The sequence below is a fragment of the Choloepus didactylus genome, chromosome 20 (assembly GCF_015220235.1).
Source record: "Choloepus didactylus isolate mChoDid1 chromosome 20, mChoDid1.pri, whole genome shotgun sequence".
In the NCBI taxonomy this organism is placed as follows: domain Eukaryota; kingdom Metazoa; phylum Chordata; class Mammalia; order Pilosa; family Megalonychidae; genus Choloepus; species Choloepus didactylus.
The window spans coordinates 42,072,602-42,100,527 of record NC_051326.1 but is presented as its reverse complement, the minus strand read 5'-3'; the positions used below and the strand labels follow the sequence as shown (position 1 = coordinate 42,100,527).

The window sequence follows — 27,926 nt, the reverse complement described above, 5'->3', positions numbered from 1 at the left end:
ATTCAGTCATCCTCTAGGTTACTGATTCACTATTCAGCTTCCTCTAGTCTTGTACTATGAGTATCCAGAATCTTTTTAATTTGGTTGTAGTTTCTTTTATTTCCATAAGATTGTCTACTTTTTTATTTACTCTTACAATTTCTTCTTTATGCTCTTCTAGGGTCTTCTTCATGTCCTTTATATCCTGTGCCATGCTCTCATTGTTTGTCTTTAGATCTTTGAGTAATTGCTCCAAGTACTGTGTCTCCTCTGATCTTTTGATTTGGCTGTTTGGGTCTGGCTTATCCATATTGTCTGGTTTTTTACATATGCTTTAAAACTTGCTGTTGTTTTTGGCCTCTTGGCATTTGCTTAACTTGATAGGGTTCTTTTAGGATATGTAGGCTGATTGAAAAACTTATCTCTAATTTGTCAGACCTACAGCTTCATGGAGTACACTTTCTCTAACTAACCAGCAGGTGGCATCCACGAGTTACCTATTCCCCTCAAGTCAGTTCTCCCCCACTTTGTCTTTGTGGTAAGTGGGGGTGTGAGTCTTGTGGGGTCCAATTGGTGCACCAAATTTGCGTGTGTAGTTGGTGCTGCCTGCCCTGAATTTGGAGCGTGTGCCTAAGCAGTTAGGGAGGGAGGGCGGCTTTAATAATCAAATCTCCCAAATGTTCCTGGAGATTTAAAGCTGTTGCAATAGTCTAATTCTTCAGTTCAATCTTGCCACAGTTTGTCTCTGCCACTGACTCACAAGTCCTTGGTATTGGTGTATGGTCACTGGGACTTCAGAGTGGGTCCCTCTTCCAAGTCGTGCCCTCCCAGGGCCTCTGCTGAGGGAAGACTGTGCTAGGTCACAGGTGAATCCCATCCCCCAAGGGCAGTTCTGGGCTTCAGGGCCGTGTAGGGGTGTTCCCAGCCTGCTGAAAGGATGGCTGAATGGGGCATGTTAATTTCCCCCTTTTCACACAACAACACCTTCCCAGCTCGGAGACAATTAGCTGCAGGTGTGTGAAAGGCTATTGACCACACCTGATATTGTGGTGTGTGCCCTTGTTGTTGGAAACACTTCCCCTCACACTGGGTTGTTTGGGGCAGCTCTGGGCTGTGGCACTGGCCCCAGGCAGGAGCATTCCCAGCCCTCCAGGAAGATGGCTATAAGTGGATGCCCCCCTTTTCTTGGGAAGTTTTGGCATTTAGTGAATTTTCTCAGCCACTAGACTTATTGCTTTGTCTCTCAGAGCTATGTAAGCTCTGCTCTTGCCTGGGCCCAAACTGCAAGGCTTTGAGGCTTTCTGTAATGGGCTTCTTAGAGTAATTGTTTTAGAAAAAGAGAAAGAGATAAAAAAAAAATTTTAACTAAAAAAAATTAAAAAAAAATAAAAAAAAAAGAAGGGCCCTCCTTGCAGATCTAATGGGCTATTGAAATGCTAAGAGACAAGAAGATTAGGGCCATTAAGGAACAATCAGGAAAGCAGAGAAACCAGCTCTTCAGACAAGGGACCTCACCCTCAGGATTTGCATATGAGCCTGATTCTGTTTGAGCCCTGCCCTTCTCTGTTTTATGTTCACCAGAACTCCAAAAAGTCTCTGTTTTTATTTTTGGGTTTTTTTTTGCTGTTTTTGCTAGCCCCATCTCCTCTCCGCTGGGCTGACTGCTCCTGGATTCTCTGGTATCAGGTCTCAGTCTGTCTATGTTTGAGGTTTCAATCAGCAGTGTGGGTTTTCAGTCAGACCCGCAACTGCAGTTCTCCCTCCTCGTTCCCAGCAACGATGTCCCCTCTTCCCATGGGACTGAGCCTAGCAGGGAGGGGCATGGGTCCCCTGGTTGTGAGAACTTACAGATTTCACTGATCTCAGCTGTTCCACGCATTCGTGAGTGTTGTATGAAGTATACCCAAAGTCATATTGCTCTGCAGTGTCTGGTCCATGCAGTTTTTGGCTTTCCACCTACTGCCCTGGAGGAGTAACCAAAACCTACACCTCACCACTCCGCCATCTTGCCCAGTCTCCCCCATCTATATAGTCTTTTATATGTAAGTGTCAGAGCCTAGGAATATGACTTCTATATTGGACTGTGTCTGCCTGCTGCACTGCTTTGTAGAAAACTGGAATTTATATTGCACAGTAGTGCATCTATCTTATTTGCCTTCCGGAGGTCAAATGTCATATCCTAAGGATTCCAGAAATATTGGTCGACTCTACTGGGTTTCCCAGTACTAAATGTTAATAGGAAAAAAAACTTCTTGAGACAGGGACTCAAATAAAAGTGCTTCTATATACAGAACTATGTTGGTGTCATTTGACTCAGTGCCAAACATTATCCCAAAATAGGCTTGAATAATTGCAGCAGCCTTTCCCCAGAAAAAATTACCCTAATCAGGTTTATGACATTAGTTTTGGATAGATGCCATTAGATGGTGGTACTGGATGTCTCACTGCAGACTCAGAAATTAAATATCTCTTCTGATTTAGCAAGACAGGAATATGTATAAACCCACAATAATTGCCCAGTTTAATAAAGTTCTTAATAATGAAAAGTATGATTATTAAACAAGCATAGCTACATATAAAAATCAGAATAAATGGCTTCTATTTCAAGCAATCTCTAAACTGGGGTCAATTCCCATTTAGATGAGATGTCCCTATTAATTAATTTATATGTAATAATCCTCTGACATTTTTCATATCTATGATGAAACCTATATTACCACTTTAAAGTTATGTGTATATAATTAGATAGATAGATAGATAGATACATAGATAGATATAGATACATAGATAGATAGATAGACAATTTATTTTAAAAAATGATCATTCAAAAATAACTAATGTTATGGATTGAATCATGACTCCCACAAAGACATGTTCAAGTCCTACCCCCAGTCCTATAGATGTGAACCCACTTGTAAATAGGATCTTTGAAGATGTTATTAATTAAGATGAAGCCAAACTGAATCATGGTGGGCTCAATCCAATGTGACTGCAATCCTTTCAAGCGGGATACTTGGACCTATTTAATAGGAGACTGACAAGGAGAGAGGTGACATATGACAGTCAGAACTAAGTTATGGATTGCCCACAGGCTACCACAAGAATGCTACAGACTTCAGAGAAACCATGAGCTTACTGAAACTTTGATTTACTTCTTGCCTCCAAAACTATGAGACAATAAATTACTGTTGTTTATACCAGCTAGTGTGTGATCCTTTGTTACAGCAGCCCTGGCAAACTGAGATAGTTAACCTAAAAATTAGTTTTAGTATTCAGGTAAGTATTTTTGTACCAGAACAATTAAAAACACAAACCTTTAAGAACTCCCATATCCCCTCATGATGTAGAAATTTGCAAAATACAACACTGATCCCAATTTAAAGAAGAAAAAAACAAATAATCTATTAACTCATAACTTTTTAAAAACTCATCAGGAAGCTGAGGCTGCTAGGTAATCAGGTAATATGAATTCCAAAGAAGGACAAGATTCAATTAAATACTGTAAAAGAAGGATAGATAGATGCAGGAATATAATAAGCATTTCAAATATCTTAACCTTTCAAGCCTTTACCTAGATTTTTTATGCAAGCAGAAAATGCAGAACACACCTATCAAATTGGAACACCTTGCAACTACTTTGGCTATCATTAATATTTTGCAACTCATCACTTCAAACAGTTTTTGCTTTCTGTTTCAGAAATTCCTATCAGCATTCATTTTGAATAATGGATGATTATAATTAAAAGTGTCTAGGCTTCAGTTTCCACATAAGAAAAATGATGCTTCTCAGATGGAAGGAAATGTGGAATAGCTGTTAACAGCACAGGTTTTTAAAGCCAGATGAGGTTGATTTCCAACACTGACTCACAAGGCTTTGAATTTCCATACATTATTTAATACTACTAATTCTTAATGTCCTTATTTGTAAAACAGGGCAATCTGCATGCTATCTTTCTAATAGGAGAGTTGGGATAGTTATAATAGGATGGTTGGAATACTTACAAAAGGTACTCAATAAATGGTATTTCTGATAAAGCATACTTGCACCTCTGCATTCTATCAGTTATTAGCAGTGTGACTGTGACTGGGGCAGCTTAATAACACTCTAACTTCTGTTCTTACACCTTGAAAAACTGAGCATACTAATGGCTCACAGCGTTGTTGTGATGATGGGAGAGGAGTAAACAGTTGTAACATGCTAAGAGCAAGAGGTAACACAGGGTAAGTGCTTACTGCTGTTTTAATTATTGTTTCGGGGTATAAATCTTCATGAAAATCTGAATTTAGAAACTTGCAGATTGGAAATACTTATTTTGAGGTATGTGCAAAAATATGTCAACAGACTAAAAACATTATATAATCTTTTGGTAACTTACATCTACAGTCTTTATACCCTTTGATGCTGATATTAATAAGGTTAGTTTTACTGACACTTCATATAATCCATATGTAAAACTCTGGCACAAAGACTTAGAACAGAAAAATGACATGAACCATCAGAATGGTGTGAGCATCAGAAAACAACCACAAAATAAACAATAACAAATGTAAAGCTATCTTTATATTTGTCCAAACAAAACTAATTAACTAATTAAAAAAAACCTTAGACTCTTGAACAAGGTTTATTTCAATTATAAATATATTAGTCTTGCTCTTTTAATGAATTATAATGACTAGGAGTAATGTAGATAATTATATTGTTAGAGCGAAAGCCCATCTGTGTATACAGGAGAGATTGTAGACAAATTAATTTATTAGCGCCTTTTGTATAAGAAGTGAATGAAAAGCCAGAAGCTATTTTAACAGGAATAGAAAAGAACACTCATCAATTCTAAAACTGCTAAAAATATTAGTGAATTTATTAACACTATCATAAATAAAGTTTATAATTTACTACCTACAGATGTTCACAAAATGTATCAAAGTAACAGATTTTTCCAAATAAATTCTACATAAATAACATACACAGTATCACTTTATACTGTCACTAAAGCAGTCCTATTCAAATAAATTGGAATGAACTTGCACACAAATGCCTGTAATAAGTAGGGAAATTTAACCAGAATGAGAAAACAGCCTGTGGTTTGCGTTTGGTTCAGAATATTTATCATCAGCTGGAAATCTGGCCTTTCAAAAACATGCATGCATTTACATTCTAGCAAACTGTTTATCTCAATTCTAAAGATCACTTATTAAAGCTTATCCATGTATTTGCTTATTTGCAACTGCTTATTAAAGGAGACGAATATCAACATTAAGCATTTTTAGTGCTCAAAAACATGTCCTAAAATAAACCTCACTCTCATTGGAAATTCCTATTTTGCTTTTACAAGGTTTACCTGCATAATCAAACACCAAAGAAGATTTGTGAATTTGACCTTTGTCATCCCATTTATCAGACTATTAACTCAGTCTCACATCCATTTTTAAAAGGTTAGAGTCTCCTTTGCAATGCCTACTTCCAATTAAAATGAATAATACACAAACATAGGCAATGAAGTTATTGCTCTTTACTAGTCCTGATTTTACAAGTCTTTGAGACTAGAAATAGGAAAGTCATATAACCATAATCTACTTGGAAATTATGGTTTTCTATGGTTTGGGACACTAATAAGAATATTTGTTATCACTCACAAGAAAACAGGTAATATTATAAATTATTTTTTGTATTTTTCAACACAAGCAATCCAAAATTTTAGTAGTTGTTTTATATAATTATTCCACACATTGACTTTTAAATTTTCTCATTAATTTGTCTTTTATAATATGTATTTTATCGAGACAGATTTTCTAAGACCCAATTTCATGCAGATCTTAAACAGTTCATAACAATATTTCACTGTATAAGAACATGAATATATTTTACCATTAAGAAAATTACTCAATATTACAATTAAAGTTGGATGCAGAAATATTTGACCTTACTTTTGTATTCCAGGTGAAAGCCAGCAGCTGCCACACTGATATCAGATTGGAAATGTAAGTAGAGTTGGTTGGAAGTGCTGTTCAGCAATGCTGGCACAGTGGTACCTGTCAGAAATAATGTAGATTTAACTTTAACAAATGTATTCACTTTTCAAATATTAAACATATGAAGATACATTTTAGACTTATAAATCTCTATAGTTTGTCTGATTACCACATATTACATCTAAGTATTGACTTTGATCATTATATACTGAGTCTTTCTATTGTTTTAGGTACAATAAAAAGCTATACTTCATCTTCTCTGCCCTCCTCGAGCAGAAGTTTGTGACTAGCTTTATATTATGACAATGTATGGACACACAAAATCTTATATTTTAATGATGTATTTGGTGTTTCACATCGCTTTCTTTTAACGTGCAATCTTCTTTTTTTTACTTGACATGAACAACACAGAGGACAAAATCCAAACACCCAAGTCTTATGGATATAAGGGAACAGTCAGGCTGAGTAGATGCTGATCCAATATACTATTCTTAAGATGTTACTTTTGACTATGAATCTCCTTTTCTATCCCTTGTGTGGTTCATACTGAATAACGCTCCCACTGAGATCTGTGAGTGACTTCAACAGAACTGTGTGAAAAGGGAAATACAGGTTTATTTTTGTACAGTGCTCCTTTTACTTAAAATATCCTTGCCTGTGTCATAACAACTCAGAAGGAAAATGGCAGATGCCAAGGACAAGAGTGAGAAAGAAACTATGAAACTGGAAGATGCTGAGGTAAAGAAAAGTGTGTGTGAATCAAAAATTTAAAATATTTTGGCAGAATGAATAGTCATATTGAAAAATACTAAGTGTGTTTATGTCATTTTTTCTAAAGCATATATGCTTGATACTCTACCACATTAAATCTATTCACTAAATAAGAACTATGCATGTGCTAGATGTCAAGGAGATAGCCATTGTATAAAACTTATCAGGTGCTGGCAAATTATTAGAGAAAGTTACCATGAAGATAATTCCAAGGTATGAATAATGATATTTTAAATAGGAAAACAAAGAAATAAGTTGATTATTCAAAACAGATAATGATAAGTTACTCTGTCATGTGTCACAGTCTACTTAAGCAATCCCAATATCACAATATCATCCAGTAGCTTTAAATAATTCAAGGACTCCACATAAGGACTCCAGTTGTCTCTTCAGAGCACTAGATTATTCTATGGCTCTTTAAACAGGATGTGTCTAAAACTGAGCTCATAATCTGTCCCTCCCTCCTTTGTTCCCTATTTCAGTCAACAACACTATCAGGTTCCACCTATGTCCCTGCATCAGAAAATTCCTTTTTCTCTGTCACCCCATTCTGCTCCATAGTCAGGCCACCAGGACCTAAGAAGCTGCCTAAATCTCTCCTGTTTTCACTCACTCCATCTCTCCATCTTCAAAACTACCCATGTTCAAGCCACCAATACCTTTAATCACAATTAGTGCAATAACCTTCTAACCTGTTCATTGGCTCTACATCTGCCTCAATCTAATTCATTCTCTATTTGGCAGTCAGCAAGTTCTTTTTAAAGAGTATATAAGACTATACTGTGTTTAAATTCTCACAGATTCCTTGTCATTTGAGGACAAATTTCAAACTCCTTAATTTGTCCTGAGAAGCCTGCATGATCTAACCACTGCCTACATTCCTTGCGTCTTCTCACTCCTCCTTTTTCCCAATTCATTTTCCTGCCTCAAAGGTATTCCCAAGGCCTGGAATGCTCTTCCACCTCTCCCCTGATCTGTTTCCCCTTTCTTATTCCTTCTCATACACAAGTCTTCACTCATTTTCCAAACTAAGCCATTTACTCATTAACTCAAGAAACATGGGTTTACCACCCACCTAGACCTATTAGCCACCTCTCCAAAAATACCAATTATTTTACAGCAAAGCACAATTTTCTCTGATTAGGAATGAGTTTCAAAGACATGAGCTTCTTTATGCTTTAGAAAGTTGAAAAGACCAATCTTGCCATACAAAATAGGAAACCGTTAAAGCTTCACTCAGTCATCAACTCTATCTCTGCTGCTGTCACTCTAGCCTAAGCCATCATCTTCAGCTCTTTCTTGGGCTAATGAAATAGCCATCAATTTATCTCCAAATCCCCATTTGCCTTTCCATGTATTCTTCATTCTGCACACAAAACAACCTTTTGGCAAATGCGTAAACTTTGTAAATTCTGTTTATAATCACGGATGTGAACTATTTCTTGTAGTTAAACTCTCCATCAACTTCAATATGCTCTGCAGGCCCATTCTGTACAATTGGGTGACATTTAATCTCTATTATTACTGAGGATTCCTTCCCTGCCCCAGGATATTAAACAGTCCCAACTTGGGATCTTCTGCTTTTTATTCCACATATCCACATTCTCTAAGCTCACATTATCCCTTGGATTCCAGTGGTTTCAATACTCTAGACACTTTTTAACAGAAAGCTTGATGCAAAATTCCTGGTCCTAAAATCTAGCCTCTATCAGTACTTCAGCTGCCATTTTCTTCTAAGGTACTACCTTCTCTCTGTGGTGCTGCAAGGAAATCATTACGACTCAAATTCCTGGAGGATGCACGGGCCAGTGGACGCTCACCACCTTCCTTCTTGGCAGTCATTGCAACCCGTTCAACTTCAAGCATTCACCACCATCATCTCTTAAAAGACCAAAGCTAGGAGGGAGTTCACCTAAGAAAATGGACACCTGCTGCTTTTAGTACAAGCCAAATGTTAACAAACACCTGGCTCTCTTTCTGGAATGGGGTAGGGAAAAATACCAGTCGAACGAGATGCAAATAATATCCCAACAAACTAACCTGTCACAAATGCAGAATTATTCCATTCCGAAAATACATTAAGGACTCCTTGTTGAACTACAGTACAAATCTTTCACTAGGTTTAAAAGCTTTACCCACATGTTAAACATATCAACTTAATTACTAATTTTGGCATCTTTGAACAATCAGTGCCCAATCTATCTCAAGCCATTACTGGAATGTGTGGGAAGAGGAACAGTGAAAAAAGGAAGGAGAAAAAACTGTATCACCCACTCCTTGCTGATAATGTGTGTGTGTATATGCACACATCTGTGGGTAAAGATTCTTTTGGAAACTGAATTCCCTGATTGAGATTTAGGGTGTGTGCCTAAATCCATTTTACCCTCACTGCCAAAAGGGGTTGACACTTAGCAGTCATTTCATGCCTGAATCTAGGGCGTAGTTCATTGTAAGAATGCTAAAAATGTGTGTCAAATGATAAACACTTTGAACATGTTTGCACATATAACTTCGTTGCTTTTTGACCATGGTAAATATATATATATATATATAAATTGAACCATTGTGGGGGAAACCTGTAAGTCTATTCCTGCTGATCAGCACAAATATAATACAGAGGGATTATTGCTTAAAACTATATAATAACTAACAGATCACACATGGGGAAATACTGAAAAGTGGGGATGCCCTGGCCTGTTTCCAAAAAGAAAAATAATCTTCCTGAGTAAAACCCTCTCCCCTGCTCAGACTGTCTGCCAGAAGCAAACTGCTGGCTACCAAGCCAAAAAATAGAGCCTGCCCTGTGGCTGTAAATGCCAAGGCCTGGGAGTGAGACTCGTGCAGGAGAAAGCATGGAACAAGGAAGGGGAGGGAAACTTAAGTGTGCCTGCTTGTTGGCCCAACTCCAACCCATTCTCATATCAAGAAAAGAGACAGCTACTAAAAACATCCATTTTTGTTCAATTTATATGATGTTTGCTGCCCTTTCACTAGATATTATTTTAATATTTTGGATGATGTTTGTAGAAAGTAATATGTTACTACAGATCCAACTAATCTAACTAAAAAGGTTTTCATTACAGCATTTATACTGCTTTTGGCCTGATTTAATCTGTGATTTGGGTTAATCTGTGACTTTTTTCCACCTCATTACTCTAGTTAATTAATTGTAAATCTTTGTAAGAAATGTTTTCCTTCCTTGCTCTACAACTGTGGGTCTCCTACTGCTGACATGAGAATCGGCTCAGTTCTCACCTCCTCATGGAAATCACCCTGCACACCCATGTTTACAGTGATATGGCTTTTCACTTTTTATACAGTGCTTTATATACTTGGTTCTTTTTTGTTTTATTGTACCCTTTTTGAGTGATGAGACCCTAGCTTATCCAGTTTTTTCTTTTTTTAATAGCCCACATCCCCCAGCACAGTAATTTGCACATGTGGTATTTAACATACATGCATTGGTGTTTGTCTTTTTTGTTTGTTTGTTTTCCTTGGCTACCTTACAGTGGAAGGGCTCTGGATGGGGAAGTAGAAAACTTATTTCCTGGCACTGACACAAATTAGCTCTGTCACCTTGACTAAGTCACTGAAAAAAATTGTCATATGTTCCAATATCTGTAAAACAATGATTACAATAAATCTCTTATAAGGATATGTGAGTAATAAATGAATCATATATATTACAGTGCTTTGTAAAGCATCTTGCTCCCTCTACCTGTTATTATTAATTGCAGCAAGTAAATTCATGAACATTCCTGTTTGTACTTCTGTTACAAAATATATTCATTTGCTATCTTATAAAAATTCTGGATCTTGACACCTCAGGCAGCATAAAAAACATGCAGGTATCAGTTATCCAGGGAGAGGTGAGAGGATGCTGTGTACCTGGGCACAGAACACAGCGAGAGAGAGGGCACGCCCTGTTCTGCCCCTCCCATTGGATCGTCACTTTGGGCTCTTCTCAGAGTGGACTGATAAGTAGGAGCTTATTCTCACCACGCGAAATGCAAATGATTACCAAAAAAATAAAAAAGTTGCCACAGGCAGAATCTTTTTGATCACATTGTTTTACTGTGACCTAGATAGAAAGCCATATCACAAAGAAAACAGAGAAATTTTATTACAATACCTACAAATTCTACCCTCAGCACACAAAGATTTATTTTCCCTTAACTTTGATTGTCAGCTACAAATTGTCATGAATTTTTCTCTGTTTTGTGCATTTATAATTTATAACCTGCCTACCTCCAAAATGATTCTAAATGGCTTACAATAAAAACTTAGATACATATGGCTGTCCAAATGGAAAGGAAAAAAATCAAAGCACAGAATTTATTAAAGCACCCAGTCAGTAAATCAATCTTTTGTTCTGAATTATCTACCTTTAATAAGTACTTATTTGTTTTCTACTCAAAAACTAACTTTTAAAATGGTTTTAATATATCTTTTATGAGTATTTAAAAAACATCATGGGAATGAAACAAGTTTCAGTATTGATTAAGTTTAACATTTCTTAATCGCTAATTTGTCACATTTTCCATATAAAGTTTTTTTTAACTCATTTAAAAATTTTTGAAATTAATTTCTAACCTAAAGAACAGTTGCCAGTGTAGAACAAAGACTCCTATATATCCACTATCTTATATATTAAAACTAATTCTTATTATTTATATAACAAGAAACCAAGATTTTGGTACTAGGTGTGTTCGTTAATACCAAGCTGTTACTGTTTCTACATCTCTCAGAAGTCAGAGGTAGGAATATATTAATGTGTGCACACACACATGCACATATACATACACACATTTTATTTCCATATCTTAAATATTAAAACCATGAGTTTATACAAATATCTCTAATTCAAATCAACACCAACAGGTTCATTCTAGCCTTCCTCTTTGTCATTTTTCTAACTCCCTTCACAAACATGTAGAAACCTGGTTTATGTTAACTTCAATATTTTTCCTTATGTTCTCAATTCCCATGTATGTACTTCACTGGCATTTCCTCAGCATCCAACCTACCCAGCTACCACCATCTCAATTGCCTTTTTGCTTGGTTCCTAACTGTGCCAAACACCTCCATAAATATACGAAAAGAGGAAGTTAGCCAGTATGAAATCTTAAAATTCATTCTATACCTCAAGATATTTAGATTATGAAGAAATCCTGTTGTTTCAAGAGTATTAAGCCACTCATTCTTCACTGCTTCATGTGTCTGACCGATGATAGAGAGAAGATCACTAGCCAGAAGTGAAGTGAAATTTTGCATTTTAAATTTAGAAAGATGCCTTATAACCCTCCAAAGTGGGTGAACTTATTAAGCCTGAGGCCAATGCCTGCTTCACTATTTCTCTTACCCTGTTAGACCTTGGCACTTCCTTGTATTCTGAGATAGGCAGGCAGAAAGAGAGTAAGAGATTGAGAGACAAAGAAATATAAAATAGATGCTACAATGATTTACCCAAAAAGTTGCAAGCTCAAAGGTGGAAACCCCCTAGGCAGCTGATCCTCAGACAAAACATAAAGAAATCAACAGAGGCCCTACCTGGTTTATCAATGGAAGAATAAGGCAAAGAGGACTTCAAATACTGGTTTCTCTGGCAGGACCATCCCACAGTGATGCTGCTCACCATATGCCCAACTCAGTGACTATAAGACTCTCACCGTCAGAAAGGCTCATTCCTCTTCCCTTGGGGAAGAGTGAGTAAAAGAATAGAGAGACCAAAATTTTCATATAAAACTGTGAGAAAGGCACAGAAATCTAGTTCTCACTGGAACAAACCAGAAAACCAATGAGGGAATATGAATGTTCCTTTCTCCACTATCATTTTATTATATGAAATAGTATTCTGTTGTATAGAGAGCGTAAATTAGGAAATTTTCTTGATTACTTTTTCTAATTGAACATGCATGTGGACACTTGATATCCATAATGGCCATAACCATAAACTATCCCAAATTTATCAACATGGCCCTCGCTTATATTTTTCTCCTCACAGAATACATATGTGCAAGGAAAAGTAGCAGCTAAGATGGGGTTCACTCACAAGAACACTATTGGCTTGGCGCCTATAAAGATCCATAATTCAAGTTCTTTTCCTAGAAAAATTTTATGTCACCATATATGAGTATCTCCTGGGTCTCCCAAAAACATCTAAGCCCTTAAATGTTAAATTATGAAATGTGAGTATTCTGTTTAACTTGAAATAATGTACATTTGTAACTAGATGAACATTCTTTAAGGGAATGTATTTTATATTTAAATAAATTCAATCTATGTGAATGTGAAAACATATGGTCAGCCTGACTCTCTGAAGTTGATAGAAAACTTACTTATCTATGCTGTTAGGAATCAACTAAATTATTTTAATTGAATTACTCTCTTCACATATCACTTATGAATGTATTTTTCCTTGATCGTTTTACTTATTCAATTATGTTTTATTTAACTTAATATTAATTTTCTAAACTGTTGCACCTTTGCATTTTTTATTAAGGAAGTTGATAGCAACAAACTGAAAGTTACATAACTGTTTTACAAGAGGAATTTCTTGATTTAAACCTTGACACATGCATTGTGAAGAATCTTTATTTTCATTGGTAAAGATAATGGACTGCATATCAACTACTAGCTCAGGAATGTTTCAGGTTCAGATAACTATATGTCCTCAAACTTATACAAAACAATTACTTAAGCCAACATATGTCATAAAATATCGCAATCAAAATAAATTATTATGAGAAACGAGGACAATGTTGTAAGATTCATTATCGATAACCTCTATTTTCACAAGATTTTATTATGTAGTTTTTTTATTCCTTGCATATACAGCATCAGGTACAAAAGTCAAAATAGTAGTTTGATATCTGCTCACATTGTTAACATATGGTATTTATGTAAACTATATATTAAGGAGCTTTCCTCCTGGCTAATTCTACATGCTCAAATAGAAAAAAGGGGATTGCACTTGTCATTATTCTTCATCATATGCTCATTGGCAATGAGTTTATTTCTTTTACTTTAATTAATTAATTAACAAGTTATTTCCCAGCTTTTTCTGCAGGGCTAATTTCAATCAATCATCCAACTTTTGTCATACACCGTTATTTGCTGCTAGTGGTGTGCATTTGTGTAGGCTGAAAAGTTGGTTCAATATTGAAATTCTCTGCTGAAAAATAAACCTATACCTATTGCTAATTAGAAAACACAAAATCACAAATTTGTAGCTAAGTTCACCTATGATAGTTATTCAAGAGAAAGCTCAATACAAGGCTGCTGCACATCTGTTGATAGATACAAATAAGTGTGAGTGATGAGGTTTGATCTTTAGATAAGAAACACATAGTTTGTAAGCAAGTTTTATGAATTAAACTCATAAACTGTATAATATGTGCTAGCAGTTGTGCTGGACAGCATGGCACATGGAGATTAATATAGGTTCTCAAGAAACTTAAAGGTCTAGAAAATGTAAGAACAAATTACATAAAAATTAGTAAAATAAATCAAGTATGCACAAGTACGAAACTGAATGGCTCCCTTTGCCTGAGGCATTTCTTCTCCATCTTATTTTTCTGGTTATGTTTTACTAATCTGTTAAAATATTTTAATTTTTCCCAGGTAGCTTTTATTTCCTCCCTAATCCAGGAAACATACTACTTTTTGCCCTCCTATAACACCTAATGCTTACATCTAACTGTCGCTTACCGACCACCTCATTGATATGATTAAATTCAGTGTGACAACTACTTATAGATTTGTTGTTGTTTTCTTCAATGACAAAGACCTGATCTTTCAATCCTAACAACAAACATGGTTATATATATTAGGTTCTTTAAAAAAAATGCATGTTAACCTGAACTGTTAGCATGTTTTATCTTATCTGGCAAGGGAAAATAAGAAATAGTATTTGAGATCAAGTTTGAAGAACTATAATGGGCTGTTGGAAAAAAACATTCCCCCGAAAATAAACAATACAAAAAGAGACGAATGAAGATTGTGTGTGAGAGATAACAGAAAAAAGTTAGACTGGCATCTTATGGCACAAAACAAATTTCCATGTATAAATATGTGTATTTATTTACTGGCAACTAGAAACAAGGTCATGGAAAGCTATTATTAAAGAGGTGAGTGATAAAATGAAAGTTGTGGCAGACGTTAATGTCCTACCCACTATCCATTTTCTTTTTCTTATTTATTAAGCTAGAGTAAACAAGAGATGCTGTTTAGGGAAGGAATATACTTGGTTTTAAAAAAAAAAAAAAAATCCCAGTCTTCGTTTGCAATTAGGGTGATGACATGACAGTTCAGGCCAATAAGATGCTTATATATTTATATATATATATATAATGAGTAAGTCCTGGGAACTTTTGGAAAAGCTATTATTTACTAGATCAAAAGAAGCTCTCGATATCCAGATTTCTTTGTATGTCAGAAAAATAAAGTTTTATGTGCTTAAGTCACTCTTTCTTAGAATATAATCCCTAACTCAGGCAGTTGGACCCAGGCTCTGGGGTTAGATAGAATGTGATTAAAATCCCAGCTACATAGTTCATACATGTGTACTCTTCCAAAATTCTAAAATAGCTAAACCCATGTTCCTCATTTGTAAAACAATACCAACAACAAAAATTTGTTCATCGTGTTTTTGTTAGGAAAAAATAGACAATGCATGTAAACAGGCTAGCCTGGCATTATAAGTGCCAGTCAATGGAAGGGACTGGAATGATAATGATGATGATGAAACTGATGATAGCTATTCTATCTGGGTCTGCAAAGATTGATATGTAATGCTACAGAGAATGGGAGAGAGTGCTGACAAATGTCTGAAGGCAGGATAACCTGCTAGCATGAAAGAAAAGGTAATAAGGATCTGAATAAAGTTTATGGGCAATGGGAACGGAAAGAACTGAATGACTGAAAGGAATATTTTGAAAGAAGAATCTTTACTATACAGAGATATTTGTTAGAGTTGGAGGCAGAAAAATGAACGGGACAGGACTGAACTGGGGTTGACTACAATTCCAGGTCTGGCTACTACTTATGAGTATGTAGCGTAGCATCTGATGTAAAAGGTTAAGATTTCTGCAACTCTAATGCAACAAAGAGTTGCAAATTTTAGGTATAAACAGCCTGTTTGCATGATAGTCTGAAACTGCAGAGTATAATTTTCCAGATTACTTATCTTTAGCTTATCTATTTTTAAGAATTGAGAACTATTATCTACTCTTTGCCTTACCCCCCACCTCATGTTCCTACGTTTATTTCCCCCTATGTCCTGGCCAGTCCAAGGCCTGTAACATATAAAAGCTCTGCTAAACTCTCAAAGGCGGGACAATCTCATCCACTCATTGATGCTCCAGCTGCCAGGGAACAAAGCTTTCTTTTTTCTCACCTGTTTCATTGTGGTCTTAGACTCTCAACACCAGTGATGCTATTATGGATATAGGAGAGTTGTAAGAAAATTGTACATTGAGTGTTTTGTTGTTGGTTGTTTTGGATTCACAAGCAGTGATACTATTATGGATATAGGAGAGCTGTAGGAAAGTCGTACATTGAGTGTTTGTTGTTTGTTGTTTCAGATTCACAAGCAAAGGACCTCGGTGTTGTCTTACCTGAAAAACTTCCCAGTCGAGAAGCAGTCATATCACCACCATCATAAATCTCAAGCGAGTCCCAATTCTGTTCTGTGGCAAAGCTGATCACCTGAATCTACAAACAGTAACATTAACCTAATATTTTCAGTTTAAAGAAATCAATATAATCATATGGGATTTTTCATGGAATTAATATAAGAGAAGGGCAAAAAACAAAATGATCCATGAAAAAAGACATCCCCATATTTCCACAAATGGCAGTTTTGATATTGTTTTTATTCAAAAGGCCTGTTACTTTTATTCCATGTGGAGTAATATGATTGAAAACCTATGCAGAAATACTTAGAAAAGAGAAAGAGATTATTGTCTATGTATTTAAAATAGCTAATATAAAAAGGAATGAGAAAGAAAGAAAGAAAGAAAGAAAGAAAGAAAGAAAGAAAGGAAAGGAAAGAAAGAAAGAAAGAAAGAAAGAAAGAAAGAAAGAAAGAAAGAAAGAAAGAAAGAAAGAGAAAGAAAGAAAGAACCCAACGGGCCCTGGCTTAGCACTGTCTATTTGTAGACTCTGAGCCCTACGGACGTACCTGAATCCCTGATCCCTCTGTAACTATGATTTTCCATATGCAGTTTAAGTTGTTACCATATGGTTCAGGATAACCAGGAGACAGGATTGTACCTCTCCGCTGAGTGAAATTGCCACTGCAGGGGACTAAAAAACAAACCCACATTTAGTAAGAATAAAATATAATGAAGAACAATATTAATTTGGTGTCTGGTTTTCTTTTACTGTATGATCAGATTTTAAGAAAATGTTACATATATTATAAAACTTTGATATTTTTCAGCCGAGGTAATATTTAACCTTTTCTTTTTTTAATTGGAAATACTATTGATTATTTTCTATTAGGCTAATATTATAGATCCTGAGTATATACATAAATTGTTTTAACTTCTCAAAGAAGGGGCTATACATAACAATGCCATCTCTGAAACTAATTCTCTTCAGAATAATTTATCTACTACAATTTAAGAACTTTTGCATTCTCTGCTATATGCAGGCATGCAATTCTAAATAATATTAATGGGATTTTTATGAGCAAGTCCATAGATAAGAAATGTGTAAAATGTACAAATGCATTTGAGTATAATCATGATTGCACTAGAAGATCTTATACAAAATGCAGCAAATAAACCATAACTAAAAATGTCATTGTTATTCATTAATAATTAATCTATTGCTTTTCAAACATTCATCAGCATAAATTTATTAAAAGGACATTACACAAGTAATATAGCAAATGAACATTATAATAATTTTTTCCCAAAATGAAATTATGTTATATATTCATGGCTTTAGAGTTGATGGCATACTTAATAAATATTGAGAAGTAAAACATGTCTCATACTATTTAATCTGATGAGTTATTTTATGAAATACAATAACAATATTTCTATGGTTTGGCTGCTACTCAATTATTTCTGATAAATTATCCTTTAGATAGGTCACAAGCATGATCAATTCAATTTGTGTTGACAGTATATACGCACTGGAAAGTAGTTCTCAAAAATTCTTCCTTAATTCTGATTTATAGTCTCATGAAAGTTTTCACACCTTACCAAGACACACTTACCTACACAGCTTGGTATTGTGTCATTCCACTGAGCTAAAGCATTAGGCACAGACTGACAGCGGATAGCTGTGGAACCTTGAAGTAAGTATCCTGGGTTACATTCAAATCGAACAACTGAACCAGCTGAAAATTCAGAACCAATTCTCCTTCCATATCTGGGCTCTGGAACAGAGCTGCACTGGGTATCACTGGTGCGAGGAACAGCTAAAAGTAAAACACATACAACACAACTACATGCATATTCATGAGAAAGCCAAAATATGTCCTTGAAAAGAGATTTAAAAGAGTTCAGTGCAAGTTTGTGTTGATATAAAAATTAATAATGCCTTTAAAAATATCTATAGGGAATGATTTTTGGAGCACTTTTACCTATATTTCAGCCTCATATCAATTCCAATGACCACCTTAATAACCTCATTTTTAGATAAGGAAACCAGGGCATAAGTAGAATTCATGCCTTGAAGGACTGATTGATATTCAGACAGTTAAAGTTAATTGAGCACCCATTTCATCCTTCTAGTGATAATGAGATGACTAATAATTTATCTTTATGCTCAAAGTCCTTAGAGTCAAGTGAGAAAATCCATCATATAAAGGCATAGTTATAATATGGCAATGGTGATTTAATAATAAGTAAGCTATGGGAAAACAGAGAATTAAATAATCCATTCTACATGGAAACACTTGGAAGAGAATATCAAAGAAAGCTAGTTTGGATTCCACTGCTGGGGACAGAACTAGATATAAATCAGAGCCTCTCATCTCCTCCTCTGGGTCTTCTCATTGGACCAAAAATTGTCCATGGGAGATGGTGTGCAGTTTAAAAATGCATGTTTAATAGTATAATTGCATGCTTTCCAAATGAAAAGGAAAAAAAAAAAAAAAAAAAACAGCAAAGATCAAAGTTTAATAAAATATTCCAGCTGGTGAGGACATCATTCTGCCTAAAGGTGTGACAAAGGAAAAAAACAGTTCTGACATCTGTCAGCTGTAGCTGCCTGGCACCAAGAACTAGGCTGTAATGTTCTCCTGTTGAAAACAAACAGTCTCACCACACATCAGAATCAGATGGGGTCACTCTGAGACCACTTTGTACTCATGTCCATTCACAAACAATATCAAGAACACTATGCAAAGCACTTAAAATACCCCAAATCTTCCTGTCCTGGTTAACATGAGTCATAGTTGGTTCTTCACTAATTACTGTTTTAGCTTCATTCCAATCCTTCTATTTCCTAGATAAAAATGAAGATGTTCAATAATATAATTACCTCCTGACATCATCCAATCTAGAGCAACCCACACTGCCTTGAGTCTTCCCCAAAATCACTTAACACAAGCCCAAATCCTATAGCAAGCCTGTCTTCATACTCTCTAACTGAGACATCCCCAGCTTTCCCACGGTGAGTGTTCTGCCTTGTTGGAGCAAGTAACAAACCCAAATTTGTTTGATGGTGAGTGCATTCCATATGCCCTTTGGATGTTGGCCATGACAGTTGATTTTCAATGTAATGTAGGGAGTGAGATACCAACTTCAGGAGTATACCAGAAGTTTCTGGCTATAAGAAAAATTTATGCTTATCACAAGGGGCATAGATAAAGTTTGAAAACTACTTCAAGTGGCAAAGAAGCCTGACAAACCAAATGAACTCTTTGAAAAAAGATCTGTAAGTTTTGTACTCTGAAATCTGCATTTTTTTTGGTTTTGTTTTCTGCAGTTAAAAGTCAGTATGAGTTTAGCTTTAGGACAATACTATCTGCAGGATACTATTATTGTCAGTCCCTGTGTTTCTTCATCCAAAAACACACCCCTTGAGAGAATGGGTTCATGTACTCATTTTTTTTTTTAAAAGAATGCTTCTGTCTTCAAACTGCCTTTCCTAACATACTGGCATCAATTTTGAAATGAAAATGAACTATGACAGACACCATTTGTGTAAATGCTTCTAAAAAGGCGATTCCAACAGAATGGAAGTCAGAAGATTATTTTGATTAAACCGTGTTTCAGTAGGGTGTTGCAAATATTTTCTATCAAAAGGTAAAAGTTAATAAAATTATATACCATTTAATAGCTATAGTTGAAATAATTAACAATGTACCAGAATTGGTCTTTTCTATAACTAAAAGTGGAGTGCAAAATAATTATATTCCATTATAATAAAATGTTGCTTAAAACTATATTTTCATGTATTTACATAAGAGTATTTTGTTACAATTGAAAGATACTGGGAGAGGAAAAAAAATGATATCCCATGGAGACTTCCACAATCAATTCCCAATAATTTTTTTATTAAAAAAAAAAAATGGAGAAATATCTGTAATAGTAACTGTTCTACTTAGGTTAAACTACTTGGAAAGAACCAACTATTTGTAGTTTGCATCATGCTTGTCTCAGTGGCTTCAAACATAAAATCACTCATTTATGTATTTCCAGGGTATCACTGTCATTCCAGCTTCCTGAAAATGATGAGGAACACAGTTTCTAGGGTGATTTGGACACATGGCCCTATTAAAACTTTCTTCATGTATTTCATACTTGTCTACTTCAAGGAAAATAATAGTAAATGAATAACACCTGAATTTGGATGAAATTATACAGAATGCTTTTTAGAGAAAGATTGAAAATTGAAGGGACCAATTTTAACTTTCTGAGAAAGCAGGACAGAGGAAAGCTCTGACACTGAGACATCAAACCTCCATGTAATGTCGCAGAAAAAAAAATAAAAAATAAAACAACGTTCTATAATTTTTCCCTCTCAGCCAGTCCTCTAGTTCTTGCCCTTAACCTGGACAGCATCAGTTTCAGGCAGCATCAGAGAGAAATTCTATTTTCTATAGTAATTATTCTCTATCTTTTCGTAAATGTTTCACACCACTGTGAAACGAAATTGAAATCAGCTCAGTGGAAAACTGAAGAGGGAACAAGGTCAGTCTGGAATAGAGAGTGATAAATAAAATGATTGACTTTTCAGGCCAAATTACCGTGTTGGTTCAGAGAATAGATGCTGTTCTCTGGGGTTTTATAATGCTGAAGGTAGGCAGTTCTGTGAATATACACACACCTCTCAGGAAAAGAGACAAGAAAAATATGTGTGGTAAATTGACTAATCACCTTTCACTACCACAAATACTTTAAATGACAGCTGTGTGTATGCTGTTCTATTATTGCACCTCTTTTAGAGTAAAAACAATAGGTCCGAATACCTAAGTGAAGTAGTCTCTCTTGTTTCATTTAGTGACTAAGGAACATTTTCTGTTTCTTAAAGCCGTTCTCCTCTGGAGATTGAAAAATCTGATTCAACAAGTTATTGCTAGTCAACAAATTCCAACAAATATTACTGAGTTATGAACAGCCTTTTATGTCCAATCTTCTCTGTAAAAAGGTATGCATTTTATAAGCTCTTGATAGAAAATGTGAATTTCTTAGAAGTGGAAATGAAGCAACTAAACCATCAAAAAGCAGCTGAAGCCTTGGGAAAAAATCAACAAAAACATGTATTTGCATACCTAGGAAGGAGTTTAAGTAAGGACAATCTGAGGATAAATTCTTCTTAACCAAACTTAGAAAAAGGCTTTCCATGTTTATAATGCTGTTTATTTTTTAAGGATTCCTTTCAATTACCTTTATATAACATTAATGCCAAGGAGAGTGAGTCTTTCCAATAGAAAGATCCTGAAATAGGAATTCCATGAGTTAGTCTGGAAAAATGACAGTGGGGAGGCTAGGAAGCAAGATGGTGTGTCAGATGAGGGTGGAGAGGAAACTCGAGGTTTGAGTTGGCGGCACAGCAACAGTGACTTGGAAAGCCAGAGTCGAGGCCAGTTGGCATTCCTAAGCTGTGCCCTGTGGGAAAATAAGACATTAAACAATGGCTTCCTTTTCCCCTTGAGGTATTCAGTAGAATCTTTAAGGTTTATTAATTTTAGTGTGAATGAATTATTATGATGAAACTCAAGGATGTGTTGAATTCTACATCAAAACAAATATGACAAAAACAGAATATATGTGGGAAGAGACAGGCATAAATATAAGACAAAAATAATTGTATATTGATGAGACCCACTGTCAGCCACCAAGTTTAACTTAGATACATTCAATCATGTGCCACAGTCAGAGAGAGGGAAGGAGAGGCTTGGTGATTTTTAACTATCCTTCCATAAATTATCAAGTGCTTTGAGTAAGCAGGAAAGGAGAGAATATTTGCTTTGCCCTAGTTGTTCTCTGCTGCCACATAGCTCACCCTGCCGAGGTTGATTCTAGCTTTGAAAGACATGGACTTAACAGCAAAAAAGAAAAACAACTACAAATGCAATGTATCTACTTCATAGAATAGAATCAAAAGAAACATTGGCTGTGTTGGTCTTACTAAGAAATGGTATGTGGGTCACCAGCATGCAATTCTCTAAGGCATTTATATCAGCAATTTGGACTATGCATGATTTTTGACTCTCTCATTGATGTAAGAATACATTGACTTTAGGTGCAGTTGCATTACATATTTTCTATGGAGTGGCAATGTTCTTTAAAACTATAAAACCATGCTTAGTGATTCCAGGTTCTGCCAGTATCTGGCAGATAGTAAAAGGATTAGGGTGCTTACAAAGTGGAGGGGAGGCTACGAGAGTCCCTTCATTCCTTGGAAGCTATGGATGGGGCTGGGGAAAACTTTCTGCTTGATGCTGGAAGGAAATCTAAAAAGCTGTTTGAAAATATTGAGTATTTAATGGCAAGAATTGTATTCCACTCTCTGTCTTCAGGGAAGTTTGTTTATGCAGGAAAAAAAACAACTACACTGGTTAAGAACTGAAATGATAGAATAATTACAGATACATTTCAGGAGGAGGAATATTAGATTTTTTTTCAGGAAAGGTTCAAATTATAGCTTTGTTTTACATCCTTTTTGACCATCACATGGCTGAGGCCCGTGGCTGCTGATTCACAGCTGGTGAAAGGTTGAGACCCACGTTTTAAAAGAAGGCGCTAATTTTCACTGAAATATATTGCTAACATAAGGTCATTTATCTCAGTCTCCACACTATACTTTACATAACTAGTGACATGTGGCTTATGAAGTCTTTATTCCCCTCAGAGTCGACAATGTCCCATGAGTATTCGTTAACCAGCACCTAACAAACAATGAAACAAACTCTTCACAGATGCAAAGCATGCTATTATGAAGAGTCAACCCATTTAATTTTCTCTGGGTGCCCGTATAACTTAACTTGTTTATTTTATATTCCTTATTAAGGTGGGGGAGAACGAAACAGCAAAGCATAAGTTATTAGAGTTCTCCATTAAAAAGCCTCTATACTTTCCATTTTTTCACAAGCTCTCAGACATGGTAACATCATCATTAATATCTCCCCAGTTTTAGAATCAGATACCATAGAGAGGTAGGGAACAGAGGGCTTGAGAAAATGATCTTTGTATACCTGGGGTCACATATAAATTTTTTCACCCTGACACTGCTACACCTATTTTTCACTGAAGTCATTAATAGCTCTTTAGGACTGAACTGACTTTCTGTTAACGAGGGTTAGGTGTCCTATAAAAACAGAAGTCACAAAGCTGCTGTTCAATTCTAAGCTCTAATAACTTTGAAAGAATCATAGGTGGTATATGAAAGCACTATTCAGAAAAATTTTCACAAAAGAGTTCAAAGAATTTCTAGGCTCCAATATAACTAATGTCTTTCAGGAAGCAATGTTCAATTTAACTTTTCTTATGTATTGAAAAACTTTCCCAGTTGCCATTGAGTGATTTATAAATTGCATTCACAATCCTAATTCTTTAGCTTCAAAGGATTTAGCTTTGATAAAAGACATCAATTTTTGCATAACCTCAGTCATAGGAACAAGGCAAGAAAAGGAGTTGTATGGGAACTTTATCAGATTTTGAGGATGCTGGACTCATTACCTCTTCTAAGATATCAGGAAAATATATTCCTACGAGAAGTGATTTCTTTTCTTTCCTCTTTTCTGTATTATATACAGAAATATATTTATTTAGATATATTAAATATATATCAAATTAATACAAATTATATTTTATATTACTATATTATGTTAATATATTACTATATTCAATATATTTTTTAATATATTAATATATTTAAAGAAACATAATTTTTTAAAGTAGCTTTCTGAGGATAACACTTGAAGATGGTATAGACATTGAATCATTTGCATCAGATACTTTATCTAACTACCAGATGGCTTTTCTAATTTCGATCATTAATCGAAAGAAGCACCTTTTGAAGGCAGACAATGCCAATAACTTCTATTTTTCCAGGACTACTGATCTACTTAAACCAAGTGGCCCAATCTTTTTATATGTCACACTGCCTTACTTTGATTTTTAAGTCAGCTCTTAGCAAAGTAATATCGAATTCATTTGAATAAAATTAAGACTCATAAGAGCCAGGTTGTTTAAACTGGCCACTCTCCATAGAAGGTCCACTTTTTATATTGGTGTGATTATTTGCATTTTAACCAAAAGTGTATTTTAGAACAATGAAACTGACATTAATTCAATATCATCATTGTTCAGTTACTAATTAATTTGGATTAAAGATATTTTTTAATCCTGTTCACATCTTCAGATTTCTCATTCTCTTCATCAGTCTTTAAATTATCTCATGCTGAACAGTGAAGAATTTTTATAGTGAAATATTTTGAGGGATGGATTTTACACTGTGAGATTATTAGAAATTATTTATAAATGATATGACTGATCATTATTCTACAAAATTATTTGAAAAACATAATATTTTCAAGAATGTTTCCTGGAGAAGTTTTTATTAAAGGGAAAATACCGTGGCTAGGAAATGATTCCCTTCTGCCTTTGAAAAAATATTGAAGAGCAGCCAGTAATATCTCCAGCCTCAGGCAAAACTGAGACCTAGATAAACTAAGTGTTGCTTCTTATTTTTGAACACCCAGTTTTTCTCTAAAGATGATAATCTCTTTCAAATCTCAACCTGTGTACTCATTACAAGTCAGATCCAAAACCATTCTCTGGGCTTCTGAAAATGTATGAAGAGTTTCTCTGTTACTTTTTTGAGCTCATCTAACGAATATGCAAAATAAAGACAAAGTAGCAACAGTGAAAAATTCCTCACATTCCAGAAAATGATCTTTGAGCAATCTCAAACATTTTGAATAAACTCCAAATTGGGGAAAAAAAAGAGTATAAAGGCATGTAGAAGTGCCAAAGGTTAATAAAACATAAACAGATTAAATTGGTATTTAGTTAAGATGATAGGAGCATGTGTGATTTTTTGCTTGTTTTTCTTAAATTGCCTTGATGAAATTTTAATATAGTTAATTGCATAATATATTTTAATTGTATTTTCATTAACATGATTACTAAGACAGCCTCAAAATCTATTATGAAACATATTATTTAATTCAATAAAATACTATATTTGCAATCATTTTGAAAATGTGAAGTGCTACACAAAGGTAATTTGATGAATATCTGTTTTCTTATAGTAACAGATAAATAGGGTATTATTGTCTTTATAGCAGAAATATCAGATATAAATGCCAAAGAAATACTTAAATTTATTAAAATAATTTTTATTACAGATATATAGACACCTTAAATTTCCTATTTATCACAAAAATGTAACCCAAATACTTTCAGTATTTTGTCTGAAAGTAGTGGTATGTGCTGCATAATGGGAAAACCAAAGTAAAGTGCAAAATATTTACCCTGGTAAACAAAATGGAATCCCCTGGCAGATGCACCACTTTTTGCACTGAATCTGAGCAGAATTTGATTTGATGTAGCCAAAGGTAATGTTTCTCCTGGAAATAAAAAGAGAGATAATTCATGGAAACCAGAAAACACACGAAACCGTGGTGGATAATACTATTTTGGAAAATAATTACCAAGTTGCAATTTTAAAATTAATTTTTGAACTTTAAAAAACTTCTGTTTTGGGGTTTAGGACCCAAACACATTGTTTCTATCAAGTTACTAAAACTCTGTTCTTGCCTACACTTGCCTATACCTTCTATTAAATGTTATTTCAATCATTATCTCATTTAAGTTTCCTTTGGAAGAAAACACTGATAATGGGTCTACTGACTGATGATATAGGGTATCTAAGTGTTGGATGAATTGTTTGCTCAAAATCACATTAATCTGACAATTACTTGCTAGAATTTTGCTTAAAATCAAGAAAGTTTCTCTAAATTCAAAGCTGATTAAAAATTTTAAGGGATTCAGAACAAGCCTTCAGAAAAATAATTTTAACTTTTTTTAAGTACTTAGAAAACATGGGGTGTGGTCACTCAAGCGCAGCCGAGGGGAGTGTCAATTGGTATAAGCTTTTTAGAGACAAATTTGTTCATATATAACATCATTTAAAATGTATCCTTTGATGCAGTTCTAGAAATATATATGGACATCAGTAGAAAATAACAGGTCAAAGGTCCTGTTAATAATGGTGAAAAACTGAAAATAACGAAATTTTAACTTTATTCCACCAAAGCCTATAATGCACACAGGTAATTCTACTGCACTTTGGTAAATCATTAAAATGTAACCTTAGTACAAATAAAGAGCCAGGTAATCAATGAGGGGTTGATTTAAATAAATTGTGCTACCTTGATAGAAAAGAATACTATTCAGGCATAAAGTAATGGCACTTGATATATATTTATAGTTTTTATAGAGAAAGACCTCCACATAATTTGAAGTGAAAGAGTGAGGTATAAAATAAATTGTGAAATAATATTCTATATTTTAAAAAGTCCCATCTATGTGTCAATGCATACATATGTGCATAGAAGCATGCATGTATGCATATCTACATATGTGCGCGTGGGCGTGTGTGTGCGTGCGTGTGTGTAAATATGGCATCTACAAAGGCTTCACCTGACAGGTCTCACGGTGGAGGGGTAGGTAGAGCTGCCCCCCTCCTCCACAAAGACTAGGCGCACAGTCAGCACACCACAGTCCCTGCAGGAAGTTGCATTGCAGTCAAGGACTTAGACCCCCTGGCAGGTCCTGCTCTTATTCATATCTACATTCCTATCCCAAGGCCATCCCCAGGTGCTTTGGCTGAGACCTCCTTTTTGGGGGTGGGAGAGGAGGGGGAGGTCTTGAAGTCACTTTTCTCCCCTTTGACTCAGTTCTCAGTACTTGTCCACCGGTAGCTCACTCCCTCCCAGCCCCCAGCACGCAACAACTGCAGGAGCCTTTCCTTGGTCACGGACATACTTCCACCTGAGCTGATCCATCTGACCCTTGCCTGGTGGTGCTTGCATCGTGGGGAACATAGGGGAGCTGACGTTTTTTCCCCCTGGATTAACCTCTTGCTTATACCACCGCATTAGGTAACTAAAGGCTTCACTTTTTACTTCCATTTTGAAGTGGATTGTTTTAACCTGCTACCTTCAAAACTGGCAGCTCAGCTCAGCTCTCTCAGCTCAGCTCAACTCTTGACATGAAGGTATTTAGAAGTTTGGAATGATTTATACCAAAATGTTCAGCGTTTTATCTCCAGGAGGAAGATTAAGGCAGAATGGAAAATAAAACACACAGGGCATTTTATCATCCTCTTTTCCTTTTCTTGCATTTGCCTCTTTTATTGAGATAAGCATTATATTTTTCACAATCTTAGTAAGTAAAATGATAAAGGCAAGTGCTTTTATATGTAGTGTAAAATACTTATGAAATCTTATATCGACAATAAAATATAACTAAACAAGTGAATTTAAAGCTGATTAAATTTCTCATTCATAAAAAAAAAAAAGAAGAAGAAGAAGAAGAAGAAGAAACAGAAGAGTATAAAATTAATCCTCCAAGATGTGTAAGTGGAATTGAAAACACAATTCTTTGAAAATTTACCTGAATGAGATCCAGAGAGCGAACTGAGAAGTCTGGCCTGTGAATGGGCTCCATCGAATAACTCTGCTAAATCATTCAGTGCTGTCTGAAAATAGGCAAACTGTCCAAATACCA

General features: G+C 35.1%; 1 protein-coding gene across 3 annotated transcripts in view; it reads right to left on the bottom strand.

The window, feature by feature from the left end:
• The window catches only part of CSMD1 (CUB and Sushi multiple domains 1), a 2,222,584-nt gene that overhangs the window by 257,072 nt on the left and 1,937,586 nt on the right, over positions 1-27,926 (bottom strand). For all 3 annotated transcript variants that reach the window (XM_037812751.1, XM_037812753.1, XM_037812752.1), the window contains exons 32-37: positions 27,813-27,926; positions 25,667-25,762; positions 17,951-18,154; positions 16,904-17,028; positions 16,338-16,434; positions 5,905-6,009 (exon numbers count right to left, since the gene is read on the bottom strand). In XM_037812751.1, coding sequence (XP_037668679.1) covers positions 5,905-6,009; positions 16,338-16,434; positions 16,904-17,028; positions 17,951-18,154; positions 25,667-25,762; positions 27,813-27,926 — 741 coding nt within the window. The remainder of the gene's footprint in view (positions 1-5,904; positions 6,010-16,337; positions 16,435-16,903; positions 17,029-17,950; positions 18,155-25,666; positions 25,763-27,812) is intronic.